The sequence below is a fragment of the Telmatherina bonti genome, assembly GCF_933228915.1.
Source record: "Telmatherina bonti genome assembly, chromosome: 20".
In the NCBI taxonomy this organism is placed as follows: domain Eukaryota; kingdom Metazoa; phylum Chordata; class Actinopteri; order Atheriniformes; family Telmatherinidae; genus Telmatherina; species Telmatherina bonti.
The window spans coordinates 28,512,656-28,539,971 of record NC_136618.1 but is presented as its reverse complement, the minus strand read 5'-3'; the positions used below and the strand labels follow the sequence as shown (position 1 = coordinate 28,539,971).

Genomic DNA, 27,316 nt, shown 5'->3' with positions numbered 1-27,316 from the left:
ATACCTGAACCTTTGTTTCCCTTTTCCAATTTCCTAAATAGAAAAAAAAAAGAGTGCCTTTCTGACATACTGCCAGTAAAAAGTGCCTAAGGATACAACTTGAAATTGGTTGTTTGCTGTATAGCTTACAAAGCTAAAACACAGAAAACACATTCCTTTGGAAATGGACACATGGACTGGATCAAAATGAAAAATAAGCTGATGTCCAAAAGAAGACACTATGAAAGACCCTCAGAAAGCCTGGATAACAATAGTTGAAAAACACTGTTTTTAATGTTACAAGACCTGACATTTCAGATCCAATTTATCCATTATTTTTTGCATGAACTAACCAAAGGCATATGAAAACCAATCTTCAAAGTCTACTAAAGGTGAGCGACTTGCACATTTTTTCTTTATTCATGACAGTTTTAGGCAGCTAGTTTTCATTTTATGTATGGTTTGCTGAAACCAGCACTCTATTTTACTATAAGATTACTTACCCGCTTTATTCTGCCTGGGCACCACCATATGAAAACCTACAAAGTGGTATCATTTCTACTCATTTAGAAATAGCAGCTCTGCAAATCTATAAGAAGTTAAATTTGATCTGAATTATAAAAGTGAACATCTGCTAAAACAATTATTACGGGAGGAGCTTTCTTTTCAGAAAATATTCTAATTAAATTTGAGGTGATGGTTCATTTGTAAATGAAAAGCCAAACAAAAACATTGTCTGACTGTGTAAACACCAGTCATTAAACTGGATTAACATGTTAGTATAATGCAATTCTTCTGTGCCTTTAAATTTCTGCTTTGCAGAAAATATCTAACAAAAAAAAGTAATCTGTATCTCTTAAAATACCATAAAGTTATAAAAATGCTTCAAAGTTATACATTTTGAAATGTCCAAGCAAAAAGTTTATGTTGACCGAATGTTCATTCAGTCATTGTTCAGCTGTGAGTTTCTGGAGTGCTGAGTTGGTCAGATAATTAAAAGAGAGAAGTCTCAGCCAGGCCAGATAGGCTTGTGCAGGGACCTCAAACTCCAATCCTTGAGGGCCAATTTCCTGAAGGTTTTATACATTTTCTTGCTCCAACACACTTGACTCGACTCAAATTAACGGGTTATTGTGCAGAACTTGACAAGAAGCCATTAGATCCATCTGTTTGAATCAGGTGTCCTACACATGTTGAATGTTTCCCCTGCTGCAACCTGATGCACATTGATGGGTCTTTAACAGACTTGCACAGAACTTATGTTGGAAAACCATTTTAACTGAATCAGGTGCATAGAAGCAGGGAAACACCTGAAATCTGCGCTGGCCCTCTGGGACTGTGGTTGCTGGGTCCTGAGGATCTGCAGGACTGTGGCCCTTGAATACGAGCATTTCAGACTCCAGGACTGGCGGCTTTCGCTCATCTAGCTGACCGTGTCACAGCTTCTCGCTTTGCCTTGCTTCCACTGTATACCAAGAAATCAGTCTATTAACACTCAGGTAAGCCAACTTCTCAACTTTATTGAGTCCAGAGCTTCTGAAAAATGTTTTTTCCCCTCTTTTTTAATGATATATATTTTTAAATGTCAAATAATTTTTTTTATATATTCTATGACAGAATACTTTATCTCAAAACCTTTTTTTTTTTCTTTCTTTTTTTTTTTACTATCAAATATCATTTTTTGCTATCAGTGTGAAAATAATTACTATCAATTTTCTTTCCTTACAAAACTTTTATACCTTGTTCTTATTTAATTTATTCATCACAGCATATAGTAATTGGTCGTACAGCCCATTCAAGTTGTCAGGATTAGTGCAGATTCCTCTGAACAGTCTGTGTAGAACGTATGGGGATGTTTTTTTTTGTTGTTCTCAGCAGATTTAAGGCAGAAATCTCCAGTCATTGCGCTGATGGATGGTTGTAAACGATATGACTTATAAAGACGTACATAATAACTTCAGGACATGATAAATAGGTGCAAAAAACAACTAATTTGTAAAGAAAAAAATGACTAAGATTACTGACAGAAGTTTCAAGAGAAGGTTCAGACAATATTGAAGAATAAAAGTACTCAAATATGGACTTTGAAGCTTGATTGAAATGTAGCTGGTTTAGACTCTTTTTCATTTATGTTAAAACAAATCACTGCACAGATGTAGCATCTATTATATATTGTTGGAGGATGTTTTCTTTGTTTTTAGATACTGTGAGAACAATATAGAATAGATGTTATGTCATTTCATGAACAGGATAATAATCTTGCTCACTAATTTTGAACTTTGGCTGGCATTGACCCCACATAACCTTCTGACCTTAAAAGAATGTTTCTCATTTTAATGTCACCAGCAAATACACATAAGCTTTATGTGCCAGATAACTCGCTGTGTTGTTGTGTGAACTCAGCTCTTGTTCTGTACGGCGCAGATCTGTGTGTGTTGTTCCAGTTTTACTGCCTGCTAGAGGCCTGGCTCGTGCGCTACATCGTTTCTGGTCCTGTCCCCTGTAAGAAGATTTTCATCACTCCAATGTTGTGTAAATTGTTTTTTTTTAAATACTAATAGGAAAAAAGTCAGTATTTTGCGTTGAAACGAGGTGTAAACAGGACGTAATTGGTTCTGTTGTGTCAGATCTATTGTTGTGTAAAAGGGATCCACCAGGGGCAGAAGACTAGTATCAAAATAAAACAAGTTTTTGAGCAAAGTTTTTACCAAACGGTGATGCAGTCGCTCAAAACTGTATGTATTAAATATGATACTATAGGCATTATGGTGTTAACTATAAATTAAATGAATAGCTTTGCTAAATTCAATATTTAATCATAATTCTGATGTCTCACAAGGCCACTGGAGTTACCGATCAAAGTCTATGTAGGTCATGCCCAGATTTGTTTCACAGTGAAAACATAGACGTGTGAAATCACTCTGCAAGCTGCTTCATGTGAACTTTAAAGATTAGTCTCTTTTAGGCTTCCTCTTTTTAACAGTGTGGGTAAAAAAACCCAAAAAACAACAGAGCAGAAGACGCGTTTTTGCTGTACAAGGAGAGGACATTTATTGAAGAATTTCCAACATCACAGATGTGTTTTTACCAGATTGAGGTTGTCTTAACTGGTTCCAGTGATTCAGACAAGGTGAAAACATACACTCACATGCATGTCGCACACCTGCGCACGTATCTACTCGCCTACACACTCAAACACGCGCGCACACACTCACAAGCTGACAGTCGTACATACTTTCACAGTCTTGATACGTACAAAAATTTAAATACAAATAATGCCACAATAAAAACATTGTATTTCTTTTTAGAAATTCTTACAGTATAGCTATGTTCTCTATTTTGTAGAAAGACAACTAAGCTTTAATAAGTCAACGTTATTTTTGTCCTTCTCTAAAATGATCAGCAGGATATCGTCATAATGAAAATTATTACAGTATATATATCTTTTAATCTATGCTTTCTCAAACGGACCCTTCTTCCTCACCTTAATTCACAGGTTTTTTAATCAGTCCTGCAAATATAAAAGGCTTCGCGACACTGGCATGTATCCCATCCTTTCAGACCTGATAACAACAACAACAAAGCAAAATAATCATGGAAAAATGAACCAGTGTCCTCCCACAAATACTAGCATTTACAGTCAACCAAATGTCAGTTCCACCCCAAAAAGCCACACTCCTGCACACCCTTAACATACCTAAATTAATATAATAATTTCCTGTATAATTATCCAGTGTACAATTTTGACTGTTAGATAAAAACCCAGATGCTGAGATATGTTGTTCAGTGTTTGAAAAATGCTTTAGGGTTCTCATCATCCGGCTAGCACAGTCAAACCCACCAGCGTATTGCCTTGAACTTGCAATCTGTAACAAGTGAAGACAAGTAAAACATGTATGTCTCCATGCAGACTGCACAGCTAAATAAAAACAATGAAATTACAAAGAGAAAAGTTTTCTTTGACTCCCTGCAGATCAGACAGATTTACAAGGGTATGACCCAAAAGAAAGAAAAAACAAAGAAATTTATTGTTTTTGTTTTTTTTCCAGTGTTCTCACCTGTTTTACAAAGCCTGTCGTTAACATCAAAGTGAATATTTACACATTTACGGTGCACGCAGAATAGTATGAGTAGGAAAAAGCTGGTGAGAACAAATGGCAACAAAAGTTAAAACCCCCAGGAGTTGGTAACTACTCTACATCCGAAACTCTTCCGGCAAGAAATGACGTGAAGAGTTTCTTGTTTTGTTGCAGCAATAGTACAGTATCTACAATATTTCTTCCCCCTGCCAGAAATACACCAAGACAAAGCAGCCACAGCAGCTGACTGTGCAGCATCTGCGGCCATGTGTAAAATGTCTCATTTCCTCTGTGACACTAACTGCTTGTTTGAAGCATTTTTCTGTCCTCCTGAGAAGAGACAGAGTGTGTTTCAGCAGCAGCAGCAGCAGCAGCAGCAGCACTCAAAATGAGTGTTCACACTATGAGCACTTATCGTCCCAGAGTCGCAGTTGCTCCGCTCACTTCCAGCAGATAAAGACTAATTCATCGAGCCGTTTCAGCTCCTGCTGGCTGAGTTAACTTTGTAAACAGATATACGCAAAGAAATTGCCCATAATCTTTGCTATATCTGTGATTTGAGTTCAACATTTGGCTTAATGCGCTTATTCCACACAAAGCTGCAATATTTTGAGGATGTTTTCAAGTTTTGTCTTTTTTTTTTTTAGCAGGTTTTTCTTTAAAACATTAAACATCTCTACTGTATGGAAAGTTATCTTTGTTTTCAGGATTAGATTGTACGGGGGGTGGTCAAAATGCAGAAGAAAAGTACTTAAAGCAGCCCGATCCTTACCTCATAATTACTAGAGCGGATTAACTTTTATCTAGCTAACGATGAAGTCAAGCATAAGGAATGTAGCATTAGCGCTAAAGCAGGACCTTTTCAGAATTAAACATTGTTTTATGAATGCATCAGCACAGCCTTTGATGGAATAATATTAATATTTGTGTACAAAGTAAATCTAGCAGGCCTAAAGACAGTATTGTTGCTCAGAGGGTAAAGTGGCACGGTGCTTGGACAGCTGTGGTCCCACTGCTCCACAGTCCCATGTCAGAAGGTTTAATCAGAGGAGCTCATAAAAAATGAGATATGAACGAGAACTAGGTCATTTTAATTTGTGTGAACTAAAATTTTAACTTTCTGTGAAGCTTGAGAGGCAGAACACTCTGCATCCGTCTCATTTCATGAAGATGAAGACTGACTCGCAGCCCCAAGTGGCCACTCAAGGAACTGCAGCATTTGGCATTCACGCTTTAACTTTCATTCTCAATCTTTGAGGCTGCCGCTTCATAAAAATATGCATGGAAAACATCTAAAAGGCAGCAGGAGCAGCATAAATAGTCAGATTAGGCATTTCAGCAGCAGAGTTGTGTGTTTCTGTTCACACTGGTTGGTTGGTTGTGGCAGTCTGACGCAGGCTTTGTTTAGTCTCGGTTAGCCGTCAGAGGCTCTAACAGTGAGACATGCCAACAGATACATATTCCCCCACATTTCTTTCACGATTGTCGTCCGGTGTAGCCCACACTCCTTCAGTGTTGAAGCGTTTCTGTCTTTTGTTTCTCAAAACCTTTACACATCTGACTGAGGCTGAGCTAAAAATACTGATTTTCTAGGTGTGGATATTTTTTCTACAAAATATTAAAATCTAATCTTATCAAACTGAAATCAGTGAAGCAGAACTGGCTTTGCGAGGTGAATATAAGCACTTCTCAAAACTTGTGCACCTATTGGTAGATTCAGTGAAAACCTCAAGTGTTTTTTTTTTATTTTCTTCCCTGTCTAATGCTACTTTGCTTTTTCACTACGACAACAAGAGCACAGTGACTGACAGGCTGCAGTCAGGACACACCAATCACTGCCTGCAATCTCCCAACATACTCGCAGTGTGAACACCCTGTATGAAAGTCACTGATGTGCTACACAAAGAAGTTCTCCACAGTTCAAAGGCTACTCGGCATGTCTTTTAAAGTCTCCAGATCGACCGTCAGCCCAGTTCAGCGGAGGGGAAGGCGACGTCAGCTGACAGAACATGGCAGGCAGGAACGTCGGACTACAGCAGAGTGTTTCTACGTTGGGATACACTCATGTGGTTTCAGTCCTCCTCCGGATGCTCAGTCCATTCAGCAGCTTGTTGTTTTCATCCACAACTACACACACACACACACACACACACACCAGACTCCTGTCATCCCACCCTCCTGTTGGTGGCTGACTCAGGGTGAGGAAGAGGAGGGTTGCAGATTGAAGGAGGGAGCTGGTTACCAATTCATCATGGAGCTTCTGTTGAGGGTCATAAAGAAGACTTGACTGCTTCCTCCAGAACGCACCGAGGCGAAGAAAACCTGCAGAGAAGCAGATATACAGGATAGCATCAGCGTGTTTCGGTCCATTACCTGATGCACTGAAAAGTACCTCGCTCTATTTCTCTAATATAATAATGTATAAATATATGCCAGTATTGACGTCTGTAACTTATTTCTCCTTTTTTCCGCAGGTCTTCCTGAATAAGTGCAGTTGTACATGTTGTTCTTCGGACGAAATACTGTTTCAACCCCCAAAAAATTGACTCAGTTTGTGGAAAAAAGGTTAAGTTTGCTGCAATTTGAGCCACTAACTCAATCTGTAGATAATATATGTATAACCAAAAGTTGCACTCTAGTTCAGTGGTTTCCTACTTTCTGTTCAGGTAACATTTGTCTTCAGACAAGTTTGAGCAGGAATGTGTGCATGTATTATCAACCTTTACAATCCCTTCCCAAACGATTAGTCACATTTTTCCTTACTAAAGAACTAACAGCATCAGTTTTCATACCTCTCATCAGGATGTGATGATTACACTCAGTTAAAGGCTTATTCTGCATTGTTACAAGGTACTGAAGTCCTCAGCAGCATGTCCTTTGATTATCCAAAATATTTAGCTTGTGTCTTCCTGAAATATTTATCTGATAGACTTCAGTTTGTCCATGTCAATGACAAGTCCTCCTCGTTGCATCATTAACATGTATGTCTTCTGTCTCAGCAGGTCTCCCTGGCCGGGAGTAGCAGTTCCTGTTGTCTGTTGTCTTTCTGTCCTCTTCCCCCCACACAGCAGAGGCAGATGGCTGCCTGTCCTGAGCCGGGTTCTGCTGGAGGTTTCCTTCCTGTTAAAAGGGAGTTTTTTCCTTCCCACTGTCGCCAGTGTGCTTGCTCAGGATGGGAGATTGAGTTTGAGCCTCCAACTCAATCTGTTGGTTTCCTTATATAGGCTGTTATGAATTGGCTTTCATTATGTTTTTTTTTCTGTCTGTAAAGCGTCTTGAGATGGCATTGCCGTGATTTGACGCAGTATAAATAAAGTTGAGTTGAGTTGAAATGATTTCGTTAATACTGAATTAGCTTGAATATGAGGCGAGTGCATCATCACATGATTAAAACTGAACTGCAGACCTTCAGCACTGATGATTCCTGATGAGGAATTACCAACACTGGAAAAGCAAGACTCAATTTCCTCCTTTAAAGTACTGATATGCAGAGTAAGACATGAGCTGAGTTCCACCGCATTGTTTAGTTTGTTCTCCAGCCTGTATGTGCATGAGGTTTGATTCAGGACCCAGCAAGACCTTGTTAGTCTCATTGTAAGCAGGGGTGTCCAAGTCTTGCAACTTTTGTATGCAACCCTTCTCTAGAACACCTGAATCAAATGAGGGAAGAGAGAATTCAGCACTGATTCAGGTGTGTTGGAGAATGAATGCATCTAAAAGTTTCAGATCGTCGCTCTTGAAGGCTGGACTCTGGTTGTTGTAGAGGACAAGTTTGTGAGCTGTGTATCTTTACATGAAGCAGCACCAGTCCGTTGTCTGGACAGAGATCAACGGGTTTCATTTTAACCATTCTTTGTTTTCTGCTATTTCAAAAAAGAAAGAAGCACTTGGTGACAATCAACATACCCCAGAATGTTTGATGTACTTCACAATTACACAGGTGTGTTAAAATTAGTAAATGTGTGTGTTTGTACATGTGTAAGTCTAATGTGGGGAATACCTTTGGAATGAAGGTGTCATGCATATCCTGTGATTTTTGGTACTATATTTAGGGATTCAGAGACCCCCTGTGGGGAACCACTGATGCTGATGATGAAGTCTTTAATGCAGTAATAGCTAAGACTTCCACCTCTTTTATAAAGAAATGGGAATGTTGGATAATATAGGATAACTGGGATATCTGGACGAGCCAAAGTTATTTGAGAATAACATGCACAAAGATGCAATCTGTGCACAAGCTGCAAGAGAAAAACTTCACCTTGTCGTTTCTCTCTGTCAGGAACTTCAATCGCTGAGCTCGCTTGTGCATGAAAACTCCATCGAGGTGTCCCGTCTCCACGGAGCGGATCTCAATGGCCTTCTCTCCCCAGCCCATGATCTGGTTGGAGTGGATGTAGGCTGCAAGGACAGGAGAAGGGTAAACATGCACACACACACACACACACACACACACACACACACACACACACACACACACACACACACACACACACACACACACACACACAGAGGGGGATTGGACAGGAGAAGACTCAGCACCAGTTTCACATCCAAGCCAATCACACCTCGAGGCCGCCTCCGCCTCACCTACGGGAGATTATTGCAGCAGTTTCTGACTGAATTGAACGATCTCGACGTGAGAGATGAAGCAGACGGTGTCAGAACTAAAGTAAAACAGGACTTGTTGAGTGTACATCGATCTGGATCGGTTTGACATCAGAATTTCATTTGTTCTGTGGCTCATGCTGGTGATCTAAGCAAGAGAACGACTGCCTTTCTTCTTAGCAGCTACGCACCTAAATCTTTCTGATGGTTCACCATGACCGCGCAACTTAAAAATATCACAGCTCTGATAGATCAAGTTAGACAGTTAGAACATTGATGCTACTTTATATCGGATCCAAGACCACAGACTGGTCTAGTTTACTTTAAAAGTCAGGAATGTGACAGTCTTAAGTGATGCCATCGTCCTCTTGGTCAACCTTGTTGCTGCTTATAGTCCAAAATGCTTTTAAATGCACACGGGACCAATCAGCAGCTCTTCAACAAAAGGCGGGGTTTTTCTTAATGTTTTAATGGGAGAAGGGGGGATTGAGGCCGGGCTTGGCTGTGAGAAATTCTGGTCTGAAGATAAAAAAAAAAAACATTCAAAAGATGTTTCCTGAAGATGATGACAGAAGAGCACAAGTGCTTCAGGACAGAGATGCTGTCAGCCAAAGACACATCTTCTACAGATCAGTAACCTCACTGACTTCTAAACAATAAAAATAATAAAGCTGAATGGAAAAATATGGACCACATAATTCAACACCCATCCTTGATTTGTTCTTTTTTTCACTTTGAGGCTTGACTGATTGTTCCAATTAAGACTAGATTTACTTGAATGTCATGCAAAACCTTCATTTTACATTTCGGCTTCTGAATCTTACAAACATTTTACCTGGTTGAGTTTAAATCAGAATTCATGCGCTCAAGCACAAAGTAAAGATGAATGCAAAATCTCTTACAGTATCAGACTCATCACAGAACAAAAGACAACACAGCACACACAAAAAAGGAGCGAGTGGAAACAGAAGACAGGTGACAGCAGGAGGAGTGAGGATTGGAGATAAATCTTTGCAGCAAATAGAGGTTCAGCACTTAGGTTAAAGACATACACTGAGTTTTGGGATGTTGCACCTTTGTTCAACTTACCTGTTTAGTGATGAGAACAGCGGTACTGAAAGTCTTCATATTTACTGAACAGACAACGGCAATACAAGCTAATCCCCATGTGTGATTTTATGAAAGCATTTTTGTATTTAATTTTTTCTAGAACTTGGCTCAGCACGAATGTCAGATTTTAAGAACCAAGAGGAATGAGCTGATGCGGTAATGTTAAGCCTACAGCCAGAGTTTTCAAACCGGCTTCTTTAAAAGCAGCTATATGACTTGTATTGTGCACTAAATCTGCTACAGAAGAGGTTAGCTAAAATGTTAATTAAATGAGAAACAAAAGCACCGTTCTTCAACTAAAAGAATGACTTATTGAGACTCATCTAATTTTCTAGCATTTAGCATACGCCTTCCAGAGATAAATCCTGGTGAGAATGAAAAAAAAGCCAATAACTTATGAGAATGTAGAGCGGGAATGCTAGCTAGGCTAGCGAGGCAGCTGCATACGCCGCTAATTCAAAACCTTCTGGCTAATGGCAGTTCCAAAGTCAACAAAACAGACGAGCTATTGATGCAGCTGGAAAGTAACTACCCAACTCGGTAATCATGGCTACATCCAGTCATGCTGCTGTTCAGCTACCAGGCAGCAGCCTGGAACGCCTGGACATAAATGCTGACTCTGGTGAAACCACTGTAAGTAAACAAGAAAAAACAAACAAACCAAAAAAAAAACCTAACTAATTAATTAATGAAAAACGAAAAAAACAAACAAACAAACGTGGAAATGAAACAGTTAAGCAAACTAACATTATTTACTAGACCCAGTCATAATCTCATCGATAATAATATTTCAAACGTGACAAATATTAACATATACAAGAAAACAGTAGTTTAGTTTTATCTTTTGTAGCAAGAGCGCCGCCATCTTGCAGTACCGTAAACGGTGACGTGACGGGGTTGGTTGGTTCTTTGGCTGCGAGCTGAATGAATCCATTCTACCTAAAGCTGTAACACAATTAATAAGAGTGGTACAATGGAGGACGAAACAGAAAGACTGAGTGAACACAATAATCCCATTGCCTACGCTTTCGAGCCGATACGTCGGGTGAGTGGAGCAGTGATGAGGAGGGAGGAGGAAGATGAGGAGCCGGTGCTCTATGGGGCGGAGCGGGTCGGTACTACTACCTGGTGTAGGTGTGGCTGCTGTTCTGCAATGCCCACAATAGTGGAGTCGATCTGCTGCCAAGAGGCTGACTTAGACTATGTCTTGCGCGGTAAACAGTGCATAACTGAAGTCTGCACGTTTGATCTACTGTGCTGGGAGGTGGACGTGTTGGAGGTGGCTATGCTGTCCCTGAAGGATGTCCGAGCGGAGACACTGGAGTGTCCGGTTAACATCAGGTAACTGTTAGAAAAGCTAGCTAATGTTAGTAATGACTGGTGGTTTAATCTCATAAAATAAACGGTGCAGTGAAACAGTAATATGATGGAAAAGATGCAAACAATATTTCCATTTGCAACTAGCAAATAAAACGTCTAGATTTATTTTGCTCCCGGCTAATGCTGCTAGCTAACCACTAGATAAACATTAGCGTTAGCTAACAATAACGTTAGGAGCTCGTCTAATGTGTGAAGTTGTTTCCTGCTGTCAAAACATTTTTAGTGTATAAAAACTGTACTTTTGTAATTACAATAAAGTTTAAAGATTAAAAAAACCCTTTAAGTTAAATTTATATTAGCTTGTTGAACAAATACAAACAAGACTCGGGGCCAATCGGAGGGTTCTTCCTCTTCAGTGCTGCCAACCAGCGCAGAAGCACAGTTCTTCTTTTTAGCGGAAGTTTGTGAAAATTTACTGTTTTGCCCTCAGCCCGAACTCCGTAAAATTCATTTTTACACCCGGGAGCAATGCAGTAGTGACCCCCCCTTCTGCCTCCTCTTCTCTTTTTGTTCACAAGTCTCCATTGTTTACTCTGTTGTCTCTCTTAATTTGATGCGCACAATGGGACTCTCATCAGGACCGCCAAACCAACCAACCCCGTGACGTCACCGTTTATGGTACTGCAAGATGGTGGCGCTCTTGCTACAAAAGATAAAACTAAACTACGGTTTTCTTGTATATGTTAATATTTGCCACGTTTGGAATATTATTATTGATGAGTTATGTTAGTTTGCTTGACTGTTTCATTTCCACTTTAAGAGTATTTTTACTTGTTTTGGGAAGTCTTAACAAGCCAGATTTTCTTGTTCTGTTGGCTTATTTTAAGCAACATTTTCCTAATTTTTGTATATTTTTTCTTGTTTTTTTTAAGGCTGAGTCTTTGCAGTGTGTGTCTTACATCTGTACATGGGCAGGAGTGTGGAGAGGCGTAGGAGTGAGCAAATTTCTCTTGCCTTGTTTTGTCTGTATCTTAAATATTGTTTTGCATATAATTTGTGTAATTGTTGATTATAATGAATTGTTTTAATATTTTTGGACCCCCTCAAAAACGAGATGGTACATCTCAAGGGGCATTCCATAAAACAAACTCCAAAGATGTTGAACTCTGGGAAGAACATAATGACTGGTGTATAATCACTAGAGTTATCTACTCCCACTGCTGTTGAAATTGGGAGCAGTCTCAGTTGTGTGTGGACCACTTTATCTGCCAAGAGAGCTAACAGTGGTGATATAAACAGCCATTTATATCCCTGCCAAAGCTAATGTTAGTTTAGCCCCCTCACTCCTTTATGATGTGATTTCTAGACAGGTGGAAGATTGTCCTTTATTGTTGCTGGAGCCTTTAAAATAGCATGTCTAGAAACTGTATTTCCTGGCTATATGTGCACTTTAGACCAACTTCATTCCAAGCTGAAACATATAAGCTTGTCTGCCTATACCCAAGCTGGATATGTCTGACCAGTGCCACCTCTTTCTTCTCCTTGTTTCTGCCTGAATCCCCTCTGGCAGGATTATCAGCTCCAGGAGTTCTTTCGAAACAGTTCTGGCAACTTACAGATGCTCTCTTATCATTCATTGAGCACGGCACAGAAACTGTGACTGTTAATAAGTACATACAAGTCTATCCTAACTGAAAGCCCTGCATGAATCCTGCTGTGAAGTCACTTCTGAGGACCAGAAACGGGGTCCTGAAGGCAAATGACACAATTCTTCACAGTGCAGCATGGACTGACCTTAGGAGAGGTATTACAGCAGCCAAGGAGACGTTTAGCAGAAAAGTTGAGTCTCACCTTGAAGACAAGATGGGTGTGGGAAGGGATCCAACATCTAACCAGCTACAAGGGCACCTCACCAGCTGCAGCTAACTACACGGATGCCTCACTAGCACTAGAGCTAAACCACTGCTTTGTCTGACCAGAGGGGTCTAGTTCGGCTGTTTCCCGGTGGCGAAAAATCAAATATTACGGACCCCGGCAACCACAGAAAAATACAGATGTTGTTGATTACAGTAGTATTAGTATTCAGCACCATCATCCCTGACATCCTGCTGGAAAAGCTGGCTGAGCTAGGGCCCCCCCCCCTCGTGCTCCTGGATCAGAGACTTTCTGACCAACTCTCTGAAGTTGGTCAAGCTGGGCCTGTTCCACTCATCCCACTCTGACTCTCAGTTCCCCTCTATACACCTAATTCCGTCATGTTGACTGATGACACCATGGTGGTTGGCTTGATAAAGGGGGGTAATGAGTCAACTTACCAAAAGGCTATTGGAGTGGGGCTTTACAAACAAGTTCACGCTACCATAACTGAGGGAATGGTCATCATCTACAGGAGGCAGAGAGAAATCGCCTCATTGACCATCAAGTGGAGTGAGTGGATTCCTTTAAGTTCCTCGGGACACTCATCCAGGCTGACCTAAAGTGGACGGCAAAAACCTCAGCACTGATTAAAAAAGCTCATTAGAGGCTCTACTTTCTGTGGGTGCTATAGAGGCACCACCCGGAGAATTACTGATGGTGCCGTAGGTGAGTAGGTTGGATGGATTTAGACAAACTGGCGTTTAGTGGATTTAGCGTGGACAACATTGTAAATAGTGAACATATTGGAAAATAGTGTACATATTTTGGTTGTGTCACTGTATATATCGCTGCACTGGGGAAATAAACCGCCTCAATAAAGTACCAACGTCGCCATTGTACAACAAAAACAATTCATAGGCAACTAGTACGGATAAAAATAAAGCACACAAAGAAGAACTAACATATGAGATAGGATCAGCTGAGGAGGCTCTGGCAGTGAACAACAGAAAATATGGTTTTAAATACGAAAGAAACTAATGACAAGACAAGAAGCAGGTAATGTAATTAGGGCTGTGACGAAATGCTTTTGTCCCAATTCAATTCAATTCTGATTTTTTTGGGAGCCGATTTGATTTAAATTGCGATTCTCACAATTCTTCGATGTTGATGATTTTGTAGATTAAAAAACAAATAAATTAATAAAACTTTTTCATTTTTCTTGATTTCAACCAGGAAAAAACAACACAGTAGCCAGACCATCATTCTGCTGCTATAATGCCCAAGAAGACAAGTTAAAAGATCAATAAAAACAATATAAATGACAAAAATTTTAAAATGGATTATTTTTGTTTATTTAAAAAAAAAATAAAATCGATTTTTAATCGGTTTAAGCAAAAAAATTTCCGATTTTCAATTTTTCGATTTGATTTTCCCACCCATCGTAATTAGCCATGACAAGATGAACAGGAAGTAAACTAAACTGAAAAGGATCAAAGAACTAAAACCAGAATTAAATCAATGCACAAAATCTGAGTGAATAAAACAACATCAGCAGCTAAGGACAGCAATCCACAACAACTAGAACCGAAGACAGAACCAATGCCTCTGATCATGACAGCTGCTTCTGAATGAGCATCCTGGTACCTTTTCAGTATCTGATTTAGTGACAGCGCTGTAAAATCTTCACATAATTATAATAAGAAACACTCTTGATTTATCAGTGAGTTGCTTAACAATTACGTAATGTTTCAGTTGCGGTTTTTTTTAACCGTAAATGTGAATATAACAAACACAATCAGCTTCAAAATGTTTAAAAGTTTGCGTGTACTAAAACATGTGCAAACTCACCGCACACACAAAAAATAACACAAACTGATGTAAAACAGCACATACTGAGCGTGTCTCCATCCAGCTGGTAGGTCTGCCGCAATGAATATGCATGTGTGTTAGGAGGACAAAATGTAAATATGTTAATTTAGTACCTGCAATGTGATCTAACCTAACAGCAAGGTAACTCATAGAAATGCACCTTTATTTAACATGTTTTAGTCTGTGAGCTTAACACATGACTACTGATGTAGTGGCAACACGTAGACATTGAAACGCAGATAGGAGATGCAGAGAAAAACTAAATGAATGAGGAAACAATAAAACATGTTGCTTATCAAGCATTTTGAAGCTGTTGGAGGAATTCAGGAAGGATTTGGAGGCTTACCCTCAAAACTTCTTACAAATGTGCACAAATCTGTGTCATTCCAGGATGCTGTAGCCGTCACAGCTGGGATACACCAATCCAATTTTTCAGATGTGCTGTCCTAGACCTAAATATCAGGGTGGTCATGGTTATTAGGTTTCTCTTTTTCAGCAAGTAAAATGTCCAAAAACTGATGCAAATATAGATAGTAATCCCACAAGTCTTAACTCTACATGACTATAACAAACATTTTCATTAACATACAAGATGAGGTTGAGGGAGTCACCTGACTAGATACATGCATAGGCAGACAAAGCCACATGCATGCAGACATTTATCCTTTTTATTTAGTTAATCTGCACTGACCGGTTCCTGAGGTTTATAACATGAAATCCTGACTGTGTTTCTTGAAACTGGTGCTGGTATTCTTGTCTCTCGGAGGTGGAAATGCTCACTCATAGACTTGCCTGTTCTTTTCCTTGATTCAAAATAAAATGTCCCACATTAGTTTTATTTTTGTTTGGTCTGATTGCTTTGAAAATGGAAGCATGGAGCAATGAAGCAATTATGATGGTAGTGCTTTTGTTCTCATCACTTTTGCACGGTAAGTTGAACAACTCAGTCTCCCAAAAAAAAAAAAAAAAAAAACAGTTGTATCCCTTTTAGCAGCCACCAAAACAGGTGAAGCCACGGTCTTGGGTTCTTGTTTAAAGGTGTAACTAAATGCAAAAGCTAGGAAAAAGTAGGAGTGTTGGTTGAAACGGAGGAGGGTGTGGTAGATAGTGAGGGTGAAAGATGATCTGCTGAAACCGCTTATAGAGGTCAGAGGTCAGGGAGAAGCGAGCTGATTGGTTGACGTACCGACGGAGGTGGGCATCTCGCCCCACTGCAGCACCACGTCTTTGGTGATGCGTCCGTAGGTGTTGACGTAGACGCCCTCATCCTCATAGCACAGCAGCATCTCCATGCCGTCCGTCTTGGGCAGAACCACGATGGCGTGAGGGGTCACCTGACCCTGAATCTGCCGGAACGACACACGGGATTGGGTTGGAGGGGGTGGGGGCAGGAGGTTGGGAACTGCTGAATTTCCCCCCAAAAAAACCCCTTACCCACCCTGAGAGAGAAGAAACTGCTGCAACAATAGAGTCTCCTGCTTCTCAACCACGCAATTGCCATGGAAACAGACATGAGCACAGCGTGATTCATGACTGGCAAAAGCAATGTGAGGCGGTTGCTATGGTCACTGTGTCCCACCCCCGTTCATCTCTGCCTTTAACCAGACTGGGGTTAGAGGAGGACACTGACTCACCTGCTCCTTTCGCCACCATTCAGCCACCAGCTTCTGTGTTTCAACACTCATCCATTCATCAAGTTGTTTCATCACTCATTCACTCTCTCAGGCTTTCCTGGATCCATTTACACAAAACTGCTTGCTTGCTCACCTCTTCATTCACTCATTTATTTCCATTTCATATAGTTACATACGTTTTCCTTCCATCCTAAAGCGAGTATTTCAGAGAATTTTCATAAATCATTCATTCATTCATAAATATAATCTCTCACTCACGCAAAGTCAGCCTTTTACATCATCCATCCACTTTGTCCATATTTTCATGGTTCTTAATTTTTTATTCACTATTCCTTCTAACAGCCTAAGCAAACCATTAGCTTCAATAACCTGAATATTTAATGGTTATGGGGGCCCGGGAGAGGCGGGTCCCCACAATGCTCTCATACCAACACACACAGCCTTACATGTGAGGGGATGTAGATGTCGTAGGTGTTTCCCGAGTCCACATCGATGACGTGGAAGCCAACACTGGAGCCATAGATGACCTTTAACCTCTGGCCTTCCTCTACCGTCAGGTCCACCAGCTGCGGGCGATGCTGCAGGTCTGTGAAGGACTGATGGAAAACAGGGGGACAGATTGAATCTTGTACTTCAAGAGAAGCAAGAACTTTGTTCTTGTTCTTGCAGCCTCAAGATCTTTTTCATCTGGTCCATTCAGACATCACGAGAAGCTTCGTCTGCAACGGGGGGAGGGATCACGGCGAGTGGCGATGTCTGCTTTTATTTACTTATTTAGTGAGAAACTTCGTCCACAGCAGGGCGGGTTGTGCATGTGGCTGAGTCCGTGTCTTTTAAAAAATTTGCATAAATTTAATTTTCTTTCATTGTTATGCAAATGTTGTCTGTATTTTCTCTTAAGCATGAAAAACAGCCCCACTTATAAAACAAAAACAAGCCACCCTTCATCCCATTTGGTTATTGGTGCAGGCAAATGGAGGCGACTCAGTGCTGCACCAACATGTGTTTACAATAAAAAGTTGGTGTCACAGAGAGACCCGAGTAACAAAAATGTATTACTATATTTGAATCATATTAAGAGCACAAATTCATGATTAGATGGTGTTTTAGATTCTGGCTTTAAATAAAAACAACTGCTCTTATAAAGTGAAAGATAGAAGGAAAAATACAAAAGAGAAAAGATTTTCTGAGAAGCAGATCTGTTAGGTAAGTAATGTGAGAAAGGGCAGAAATGAAAAAGAAACCACCCATCATCCTGCTCATCCACACCTTGTCTTGTTCACAGTAATTATCTGAAATAAAAATGTGTTTTCAAAGCGCCTCAAGCATGCCTGAATTACCTTGAATGCCATAAACTTGTGGTACGGTTTAGGAGCCCAGGCGTAGATTTCAACCGAGTTCTTCAAAGCGATTACCAAGAACTTAATCCTCTCATATTTCACTACAGGAAAACATGAAAACAAGTTAGATATGAAGGAAAAGTCACAGAATTTCTTGCTTTAATGTGCCTGAAAAAACACAACCAAAAACATAGGAGATGGAAAAGTAATAAGCCTAAAAATCACAACTTTTTACATTAAAGAGGTGATAGTTACCAAACAATTTGTCACCAATTTGCACTGAACTGGTTTTCTTACCAACTTTGTAGTGCACACAGCCCTCCAGGTCTCCTACAGTGATCCAGCCCTGTTTCTTTTCCACTTCAGGGTCGTTGTGTAATATCCTGTTCCTAAGCCACGACAGGTAGTAAACACGCAGCTTGTTCTTCTTTCCTGGTTTGGATAAAAGGGAACAGAAAAAGGTAATTTATCTTTCACGGCCCACTGTAAAGATCCAACAACCCATTTTACTGCACCACTTCTTTACCCTCATGTGTTGCATTTCAGGACAAAGGACAGGAGAATAAAAGATCCACAAAAAACTCCCACAGATTCGACGTAAACTAACTGTAGGATATGAGGCCAAATAATAATTCTACACATACGTCAGACTTTAGCTGATCCAAGTGGTGGTTTATTGACTCCAATGTGTTTAATTGACTGTAAATTAAATTTGTAACCTAAACTAAAGTTTAAACTCACTGGCCACTTTCTTAGATACTTCACCTGCTTGTTGCCAATGGTCAGAGTAGAATGGGCAGACTGGTCGGAAAGACAACAGGAACCCAAAGAACGACTGATTTCAACCAAGGTATTGGTATATACAACAGCATCTCTGAACACACAGCATGTCCAACCTTGAAGCAGATGGTTTATAGCTCCTCAGCTAAGAACAGGAAACTGAGGCTACAATTCACACTGACTCACCAAAACTGGACAATAGAAGATGGAAAAATGTTGCTGGTCTGATGAGTCTCCATTTCAACTCTGCATTCAGATAAAATGGTCAGAAAGCAACTTGCATGACCATGGAGGCTGCTGGCAGTGTAAAGGTGTGTTTTCTTTTCCCACTTTGGTCCCCTTAGTACCAACATGACATGGTTTCACCACCACAGCCTACCAGAGTGTTGCTGCTGACCATGTCTATCTCTTCCTGAGCACAGTGTAGCATCTTCTGATGGAAACTTCCAGCAGGATGATGCACCATGTCACAAAGCTCCCATCATCTCCACCATGATAGTTCACTGTCCTCCAAAGGCCTCCACAGTCACCAGATCTACATCCAACAGAGCAGCTTTGGGATGTGGTGGAACGGGAGATTCTCATGATGTGCAGCAACTGTGTGATGCTTCATGTCAACATGGAGAAAATCTCTGACTAATCTTTCCAACATCTTATTGGATCAATGACACCAAGAGTTAAGGCAGTTCTAAAGGACAGAAACCCACGGTGGGACTCGCAAGGGTGGACCAAATAACATGGCCAGTGAGTGTCTCCATAGTTGCACCTCTCGTGATATGTAAGAAGCTACAAATATAAAAACTTAAACGTGACTTGACTTTTTTTATTTTTTTGCAAATGTTACGAATATTTTTTTTAAAACCAATTTACATTTTTATTATTTTTCGAAAAATGTTTTAATTTGTTTAAAAATGTTTAAACATGCTCACATGATAGCAGCAGAGAAGCTTCTGTAGACTCACAGGTTCTTTTAAAAAATAGTCTACCATATTTCTGTAGCTCTGACGCGATAAATTTCATTTGTTTTTTGTTTTTTTTAAACTCTTTATTTATCAGGGCTGTGACAATATGTTTTTGTCCCGATTCAATTCAATTCAGATTTTTTTGGGTGCTGGTTCGATTTAAATTGCGATTCTCACAATTCTTCGATATTGCTAATTTTTGTAGATGAAAATATAAAAAAAATGAAGGAAACTATTTTTTTTTTTTTGCTCGTCATTTTTCTTGATTTTAATTAGGAAAAACAACACAGTAGCCAGACCATCATTCTGCTGCTATAACGCCCAAGATGACAAGTAAAAAGATCAATAAAAACAATAAAAATGACCAAATTTTTTTTAATGGATTATATTTATTTGAAAAAAAAAAAAAATCAATTTTTTAAACAAAAACTCGATTTTAAAATTGTGAAGCAAAAAAATCCAGATTTTTGATTTTTTAGTTCGATTTTCCCACCCCTATTAGTTAGCATTTTAAGTATTACCACAAAAAAACAGAGCACAGGACACAGGGGGCACTGTACATTTGCGAAATAAAATTAGAGAAAGAATAGAGGATATTTATGCTTCTCTCTTATATGCAAACCATTTTGTCCAGTGTTTTTTGTAAACATGCCTTTTAATGCGTAGAACAAAGGTCAACTTCTCCATAGAATGTATTTCCTCCACAATTTCCAGCCATTGACCAGTCCGAGGTGGGTATAAAATACATAATTTAATGTCAAAAGATATTCAAGGTCAGATAGAGGAATGCCTGCGATGGACTGGTGAGCTGTCCAGAGTGTACCCTGCCTTTCGCCCAAAGCCAGCTGGGATAGGCTCCAGCTTCCCAGCAACCCTTCATTGGACTAAGCGGTTAGGATAATGGGTGGATGGATGGATAGAGGAATGCAAAGCAGCTCCACAAAGGGGATAACAAACGTTTACCAACCTGAGATGGTGACCAGGACGTTGAGTCCTTCCAGGACATCCATCTGTTGGAACCGCCTTCGATTGATCAGGTTGTAAACTTTGCCCTGACCACTTCGATCCAGCAGCATCAGGCCGTTTTCCGTCCCCACCAGCAGGTTCACGCCTGCCCACACAAAAATGTCTCGTCTCCAGCAGCTGCGTAGCTGTACAGGATCAATGCTACTGGCTGTTGTCAACTCACCCCAGAGAGCGGCACAGAGGATCTCCGAGTTGAAGCGTTTCTTGTATTTTCGTATCTCGGGCGTGTCGCTGTGCGGTCGGATGTTGGTTGGATTAACGTTCACCACGGAGATCTTCCTGGCTTCGTTGAGCCTCGCCTGTTCCTGCTCCTGTTTCAGGAGTTCATCAGCGAATAGCGCTGCAGCACAACACAACGACATCATCATCTGTTGGAAACTTTCTTACAAAGCCATCCGTTCACTTAACCCCTTCTGCCATTAGTACTATTTTTATTTTATTCAAATAGCTAAACTCATGAGCTATTTGATCAGTTTGCCTGTTTAAACTAAAATAATTTGCCCACACTGTTAAAAAAATGTCCAAAATATAAAGTTTGGTGATATTTTTATTCAAGTTGATGTAGAAACTTTGGCTTTTTTTCTTTTTTTCTTTAAAAAAAGAAAACCCCGCTTCAAACCTGTTTCAATATTTGGACCATTAAGAACCTTTTTGGTAGCTGTTTACATACATTTTTGCATCTGACTGATTGTCTACATCAAAACAGTACAGGTCTGTACAGACAGTACTTGAAAATTCAGATTTCTTATAACAGAGTGAACATGAGTCGTACAAGGTTTTTTTGAGATGGTCCAAACTCATTGGAAATCTTGTGCAGAGATCTCATGGTCCTTAGTTGGAGGAAATAAAGTTAAAAAGTAAAAAAGTAAGTAAGTTAAAACTAGGACTAAAGGTAGGTATAAAATATATCAATGATATAGGTAACTCTACAGGAGAAAGACACTAGACAAGGCAAATTGCACAACAGAAATAGATAGGAATAGATAATAGAATAAAAGACAATATGTTGGGAAGGAAACAATGCGGGCAACAATGAGCTTATTTTTGTGCATGTTGTTAAAGCAGACTTAGTGTTGACTATTAACAAAGTTCCCTGATCATGTTTAGCCATCAGTTGGACTGGGCCGATTATTGCACGTGTTGTTAGAGTTGACCTGATGTTTGATTATTTACAAGTTCCAAGGTTACGTCCAGCCTTCAGTCTGACTGTGGCCGGAAAGAAGCTGCTGAAGAAGCGACTTCTGTGGGTTACGATGCTGTCCGCTCTTCTGTGTTTTAGTGGCGATGCACAATATTGTATTTGCACATATATCTGATATGCAGATATTCTCACAATAGTTTTGATCAATTATTGATCCTAATATAGACATGGAATAGTCAAAGCTTTTGTAGTGAAACATTTATATTTCTAAGTAGGGATGCAGCGATCCACCGATCCGATCCGATATCTGAAACGTGAATATCTGCAGATACCAAATCTGTTTATGTGAACATTATTGTGACTATGATTATTATTGCTGTTATAACTGTGTAAGATTTCATTAGGTTGTAATAAATGACCCATCCTTTCTGAAGTTACCTCACCAATACAAATATAATAACATTACAGATCTAACAATTTCAAGTTTTATTTTGATTTGGCACATTTGACCTAAATACAACTATAAATGTGTGGTTTTGAAACAAAGATTTGGCTTTTTAGTGTAACAAAAAATGTCACATTTTAACATTCAAGGCATTTATTTCTTTTAAAACACGTACGAAGCATGTCATCACACACATCTGTGCTAATTTGACTAGTGTGGTATCCGTACACTTATTAACAACCAGGTACGAGGACACACGCTTGGTATTGAGCCAATACCAATGTTGATATCTGTATGGGTGCGTCCCTATTTATGAGCATTTGTATTTGTTTATTTATTTCATATTCTTGTAATTTTATGGTCCAAATTTGAAGAATTATAAAAAATACATAAATAACTATCTATCTGTCTATTATATATATTTTTTTTAAAAATGTCATATTTTCTGCACACTTTGGACTGGTGTAACCAGACGCTTGTAGAAAAACGTTAATGGAATATTATAAATAATGACGTATGCTAGACTGGGGAATGGGTTGTACGTCACGCTGCCTGTAAAAACAAATTATTTTACAGTAGATGTGATCTGTTGAGTCAAAATCTGTGAATTTCTAATCAGATTTAAAACAACAAGATGAGGTCGAGACTTAAAGTCTGGTAACCACTGTTCCAGGTCACCATGGCAACACATGCAACAGTGAAATCCCCAACGTCTGGCCTCAGCACTACGGTTGGTGCTACACTGTTAAAAAATGAAGTTAAACAAATACTCCGGCATTGACAGTTTTGCTTCGTCAAGCCTCCAGTTTGACCCCCGAGAGGCCTTTGTCGTGCAGGAAATTTACCTGCAGCAGAGTTTTTATCATCATCATCATCAGTCGGGGAGGTCCCATACACCCTCGGATCGACAAACGGCGTGAAGGAAGCCTTGGAGCCTCCGCCACTTCCCATCCCGTACTGCAGATGATGGGAAGACAGGGGAGACTTAGTTACCAGCTCGTCTGATGGTTTGTTAAGAGACAGCGGGATGAAACCGATGTCAAAACAAAGGAAACACGATGTTTTCAGTTAGGAAAGTTTTTGTCCTCAACACCTCTCAGACTGAGTTTCCCAACAAGGCAAATTGGCCTTCATTAGTATTTCCTTTATTTTGTTAACCACAGGTACAGGGTGGAGGATACTTCCTGGATCAGAGGAAGGGAGGAAGAGGAACCACAGAGTATCACAGGGAGCTTTTTTTTTTTTCCATCTGTGGGGGATGACTGGAGCTAAGGTGGGGTAGAAAATCAAAGGTGCTGCATGTTATGTTTAATTTATCATGCCAGCATTACAAAAAGCATGACATGAAACGCTGCAAAGCCTCAGAATGACAGCTGACTGGAACAGTTTCCCCCTGGATCAGGAACTTCAGCTATTTGACTGATTTACATGTTTGTATATGTTGGTGGTGAAATTACTTTTCAGTCAAACAAACATTTATCTTCCTTTTCTGTTGTGCATTAACTGGAAATTGTTGAGTTGTCAAAATGTCTGGTTTAATGATAAAATGGTGTTATTACCCATTTATGTTATGATCAATAGGGGTGGGAAAATCGAATCGAAAAATCAAAAATCGGGATTTTCTTTGCTTCACAATTTTAAAATCTTTTTTTTTTTTAAAGCAAAAAAACCAGTCTTTTTAAAAACAGAATTTTTTTTTTAATTAAATAAATAAAAATAATCCATTATAAAATTTTTGCCATTTTTATTGTTTATATTGATCTTTTTACTCGTCTTCTTGGGGGTTATAGCAGCAGAATGATGATCTGGCTGCAAAGCCTCTGTGTTGTTTTTTCCAATTGAAATCAAGAAAAATGACGAGCAAAAAAAAAAAAAAAAAAAAAAAAAAAAAGTTTTATACATTTTGTTTGTTTGTTTTTAATCTACTAAAATTAACTATATCAAAGAATTGTGAGAATCACATTTTAAATCGAATCGGCACCCAAAAAAATTGGAATCGAATTGAATCGGGACAAAAGCATAACGTCACAGTTTTAATGATCAATGTGTTTTGCTTGTTTGGTTAGTCTCAGGCTTTCTGGTTCACTCCTGGTTAGTATTTGCGGGGCGACGTATACTCCTCTAGGATGCAAAAGACACATAAAAAAACAGGTTTTCTCCTGAGTCACTGCTCTAAATACATTCTTTTTGTACCACAAGTAGAATGGGTTAAGTATTTCCTTCTCAACACAAGGTTGCGCCTCCTACAGAATGAATTAATCTACTGGTCTTCTTAAGGGTCAGATTGAGTGTGCATTTGTTGAAAAACCTTTGCAAATCATTTACTACTTCATAGATACTCATATTATGCAACTTACATTTGAATATTAAAGAACAGACAGTATTTTGTGTGATTTAATTCCTATAAAATTGACTTTTGTTACAGATCAGAGGCCCCAGTTGTGTTTGCTTGACTACTGTCTTAAAGTCAGTGATGATTAACTGATATAAATAATAAATACTTATGGGCTTTTTCACCACAATCAGTCTTGAGAGGCACTAAAAGCCAGAGTTTGCAGTCTGGTGGCTGCTGGTGGTTTCCCACCCTGATAAAGCAGGAGGTATGGGGGTTTATGGACAGGTGAGCAGGTAACCACGGTGACAGTCTGTCAGGATCAGGTGGGGGAGGGAGATTCAGGGGCTGGTATCTGGGTGCTGCTCCACCTACTTGTGCCCCAGAGGCGTCACCAGGGGAGACCAAAGGGGATGGGCTTTGTTGCACCAAATCTGGTAGATTGGTGTTGCCAAGGAACAGATTAGCATTTCCAGGGAAACCGTTGCTGGCGGTAGAGCTCCGCCTCCGTCCCCTAAACCTCTGGAAAAAGAGAAAGAGGGACGGAGTACTGTGGGGGGAGGCTGTGACTGACAGGTCAGGTGACTGAGGAGAGCTGAGGTCTGGTGAGTGCCAATGAGCTTGATTCTTTACTAGTTTTTGGGAGGCAGAGGCTCAAAAAACACTCTCATACTTATCAAAGCAAACATACTATACACACACAACTGTGATGCTTTTCAAGTTCCAAGTTTTTATGTTAATTATTTGGTTTTAGACCAAATATGAAAATAATTTCCAGTGGCTGATACTAGCAAATTATATTTACACATCCACATCAACAAAACGTGACATATTACGCTGTCATTATTAACTAAATGAAAGCTGCCAATGAACAGAAGCAGTATGTAAAAAACTACATATATCCAACTATTCAAGAGCTTATAGAAGCTAATTTTAGCAGCAATAACTAATTTTAGCAGCAAGTAATCATTTTTTGTCCACTTAATCAGCCTCTTGCTCCGCTTATGCACAGCTTGCTAATGATCCCATCTCAGCCTTTCAGAAGTCTGTACTTGGACCCGACCATGTCAACACCTTGATTCTTCTCTTTATGCCGTTGTAGATCTGCCGCTGTGTTTGGGATCACTGTTCGGTTGCGTGACCCAGTTTCCAGCCAAGCCTTAGCCGTCAGACAGACATATTTAACTTTAACATGCTAACAGAAGCCTGTAAAAGTTGCAGCTCTGTTCTGACAGCATGGTCTGACCTTGGACCGAACCTGTCGGTGCTTCCACTCCCAGAAAGACTGACATCATGAATGATTTCTTCTTGGTAATAAACTTTCTCAATATTGAATGATGGACTCCAAATAGTTGCGAAATGACCTAATTACCCTTCAGAGATTGATCAGCAGCAACAGCTGCTTCTCTAAAATCGTTGCTGAAATCTTTCTGTGGCACGTGTTGACATACAACTTAATGCCACATTGCAGAAATCTGCCAAAACGCTTTTATAGAGCTGTTCACACTGATAACGGTCAGTTAATCAATTGCTCCTGATCAGCAGAATCTGGCTGTATTTACTTTCTTTAATTCCTATAGAAGCAGCAAGAGTTAACTTTGTTTTTCCACACAATTCTTCTGCATGTTTTCTCACTTTTTATTAAATGTGTGATTTATTGTACTAAAATGAGTTCATAAAATAAAATCTGCAATAATTTCAGTTACTGTTATTAAAGTGAGAAAAATGTGTTTAGTTGCAGGTTTTCCTCCTAATTATAAATCATTTCATGTATTTAATGTGATAAACAACAAACTATTTGATTATGCCTACAGTTCTTATTAAGCTTTTCTTGTTGAGATGTCAGTTATTTTTTTATTAACAAAAATGTAAAGTGATGAGCACTTTGGCACTCTGTAAAGAAACTAAACATACATACAAACTTCTTTATTCACTGATTGTGTTCGACTTCATGTGGATAAAATCTGGCATGTATGCGGTCAAAGCCTAATCAGCAAACAATCACATCAACTCTCTTTGTGTGTCACTGAGTGTGTTTCCACGTCCAGCCATGCAGGGATGATGTTTCTGTGGAGTCAGCAGGGAGGGATTAAGTAAAGGTCAGAGTTCAGAACTGCAGGACTTTGTCTCACCTCACGCATCATCAGGGTGCTGTCCTGGGAGCTGTTTCCATACAGGTTGCTGTGATCGTCGTTGTGGCCTCCAATCATGCTGAAAGACTCGTTGGTACTTTGACTAGCAGGAGGCCTTAAAAACAGAAGTAAAACTTGTAACAATAATCTTCACTGCTGTTCTTTGTTTTGTAAATCAGGAAAAACTTCAGAACAAGAGTAGACCTAAATGCTCTTTAACATCTATGATCATCAAAGTTATTAGTTGTTGCTTTGCTGTCAGATGTTTAAATGTAACTGTAAATTGATAAGAAATCGCTCTTATTTCTATTTAAAGTGTTTATTTTTTGCTATTTATTTTACTTTATTTAGTAGAAGTAATAACAACTTTCATTTCCTGTACAGGTTGAGAAATTTTGAAAAACGTGGAGCATTTCCCAATCAGCAGATTAAAAGGTGATCGGTGAGGGTGTCAGGATTAGGTATAAAACAAGTTTGTTTATATTTTTTTTCTATTTATTTTACATTCTTTAGTAGAAGTAATAACAACTTTGATTTCTTGTAAAAGTTAAGAAATTTTGAAAACGTGGAGCGTTTCCCAATCAGCAGATTAAAAGTGATCGGTGAGGGTGTCAGGATTAGGTATAAAAATAGTTTTGTTTTTTTTTTAAAATTTATTTTACATTCTTTAGTAAAAGTAATAACAACTTTGATTTCTTGTAAAAG

General features: G+C 39.4%; 1 protein-coding gene across 3 annotated transcripts in view; it reads right to left on the bottom strand.

Moving 5' to 3' along the window:
- Window positions 1-6,296: 6,296 nt before the first annotated feature.
- tnikb (TRAF2 and NCK interacting kinase b) overlaps window positions 6,297-27,316 on the bottom strand; it is a gene marked incomplete at both ends in the record, with an annotated part of 91,546 nt that continues 70,526 nt past the window's right edge. For 2 of the 3 annotated variants that reach the window (XM_079259400.1, XM_079259401.1), the window contains 11 exons: window positions 6,297-6,380; window positions 8,317-8,456; window positions 16,006-16,165; window positions 16,900-17,049; window positions 17,794-17,894; window positions 18,091-18,225; window positions 20,503-20,646; window positions 20,725-20,901; window positions 22,993-23,104; window positions 24,855-25,001; window positions 26,612-26,726. In XM_079259400.1, the coding sequence (XP_079115526.1) occupies window positions 6,297-6,380; window positions 8,317-8,456; window positions 16,006-16,165; window positions 16,900-17,049; window positions 17,794-17,894; window positions 18,091-18,225; window positions 20,503-20,646; window positions 20,725-20,901; window positions 22,993-23,104; window positions 24,855-25,001; window positions 26,612-26,726 (1,465 nt within the window). The remainder of the gene's footprint in view (window positions 6,381-8,316; window positions 8,457-16,005; window positions 16,166-16,899; window positions 17,050-17,793; window positions 17,895-18,090; window positions 18,226-20,502; window positions 20,647-20,724; window positions 20,902-22,992; window positions 23,105-24,854; window positions 25,002-26,611; window positions 26,727-27,316) is intronic. The other variant, XM_079259402.1, reaches the window with a different exon arrangement.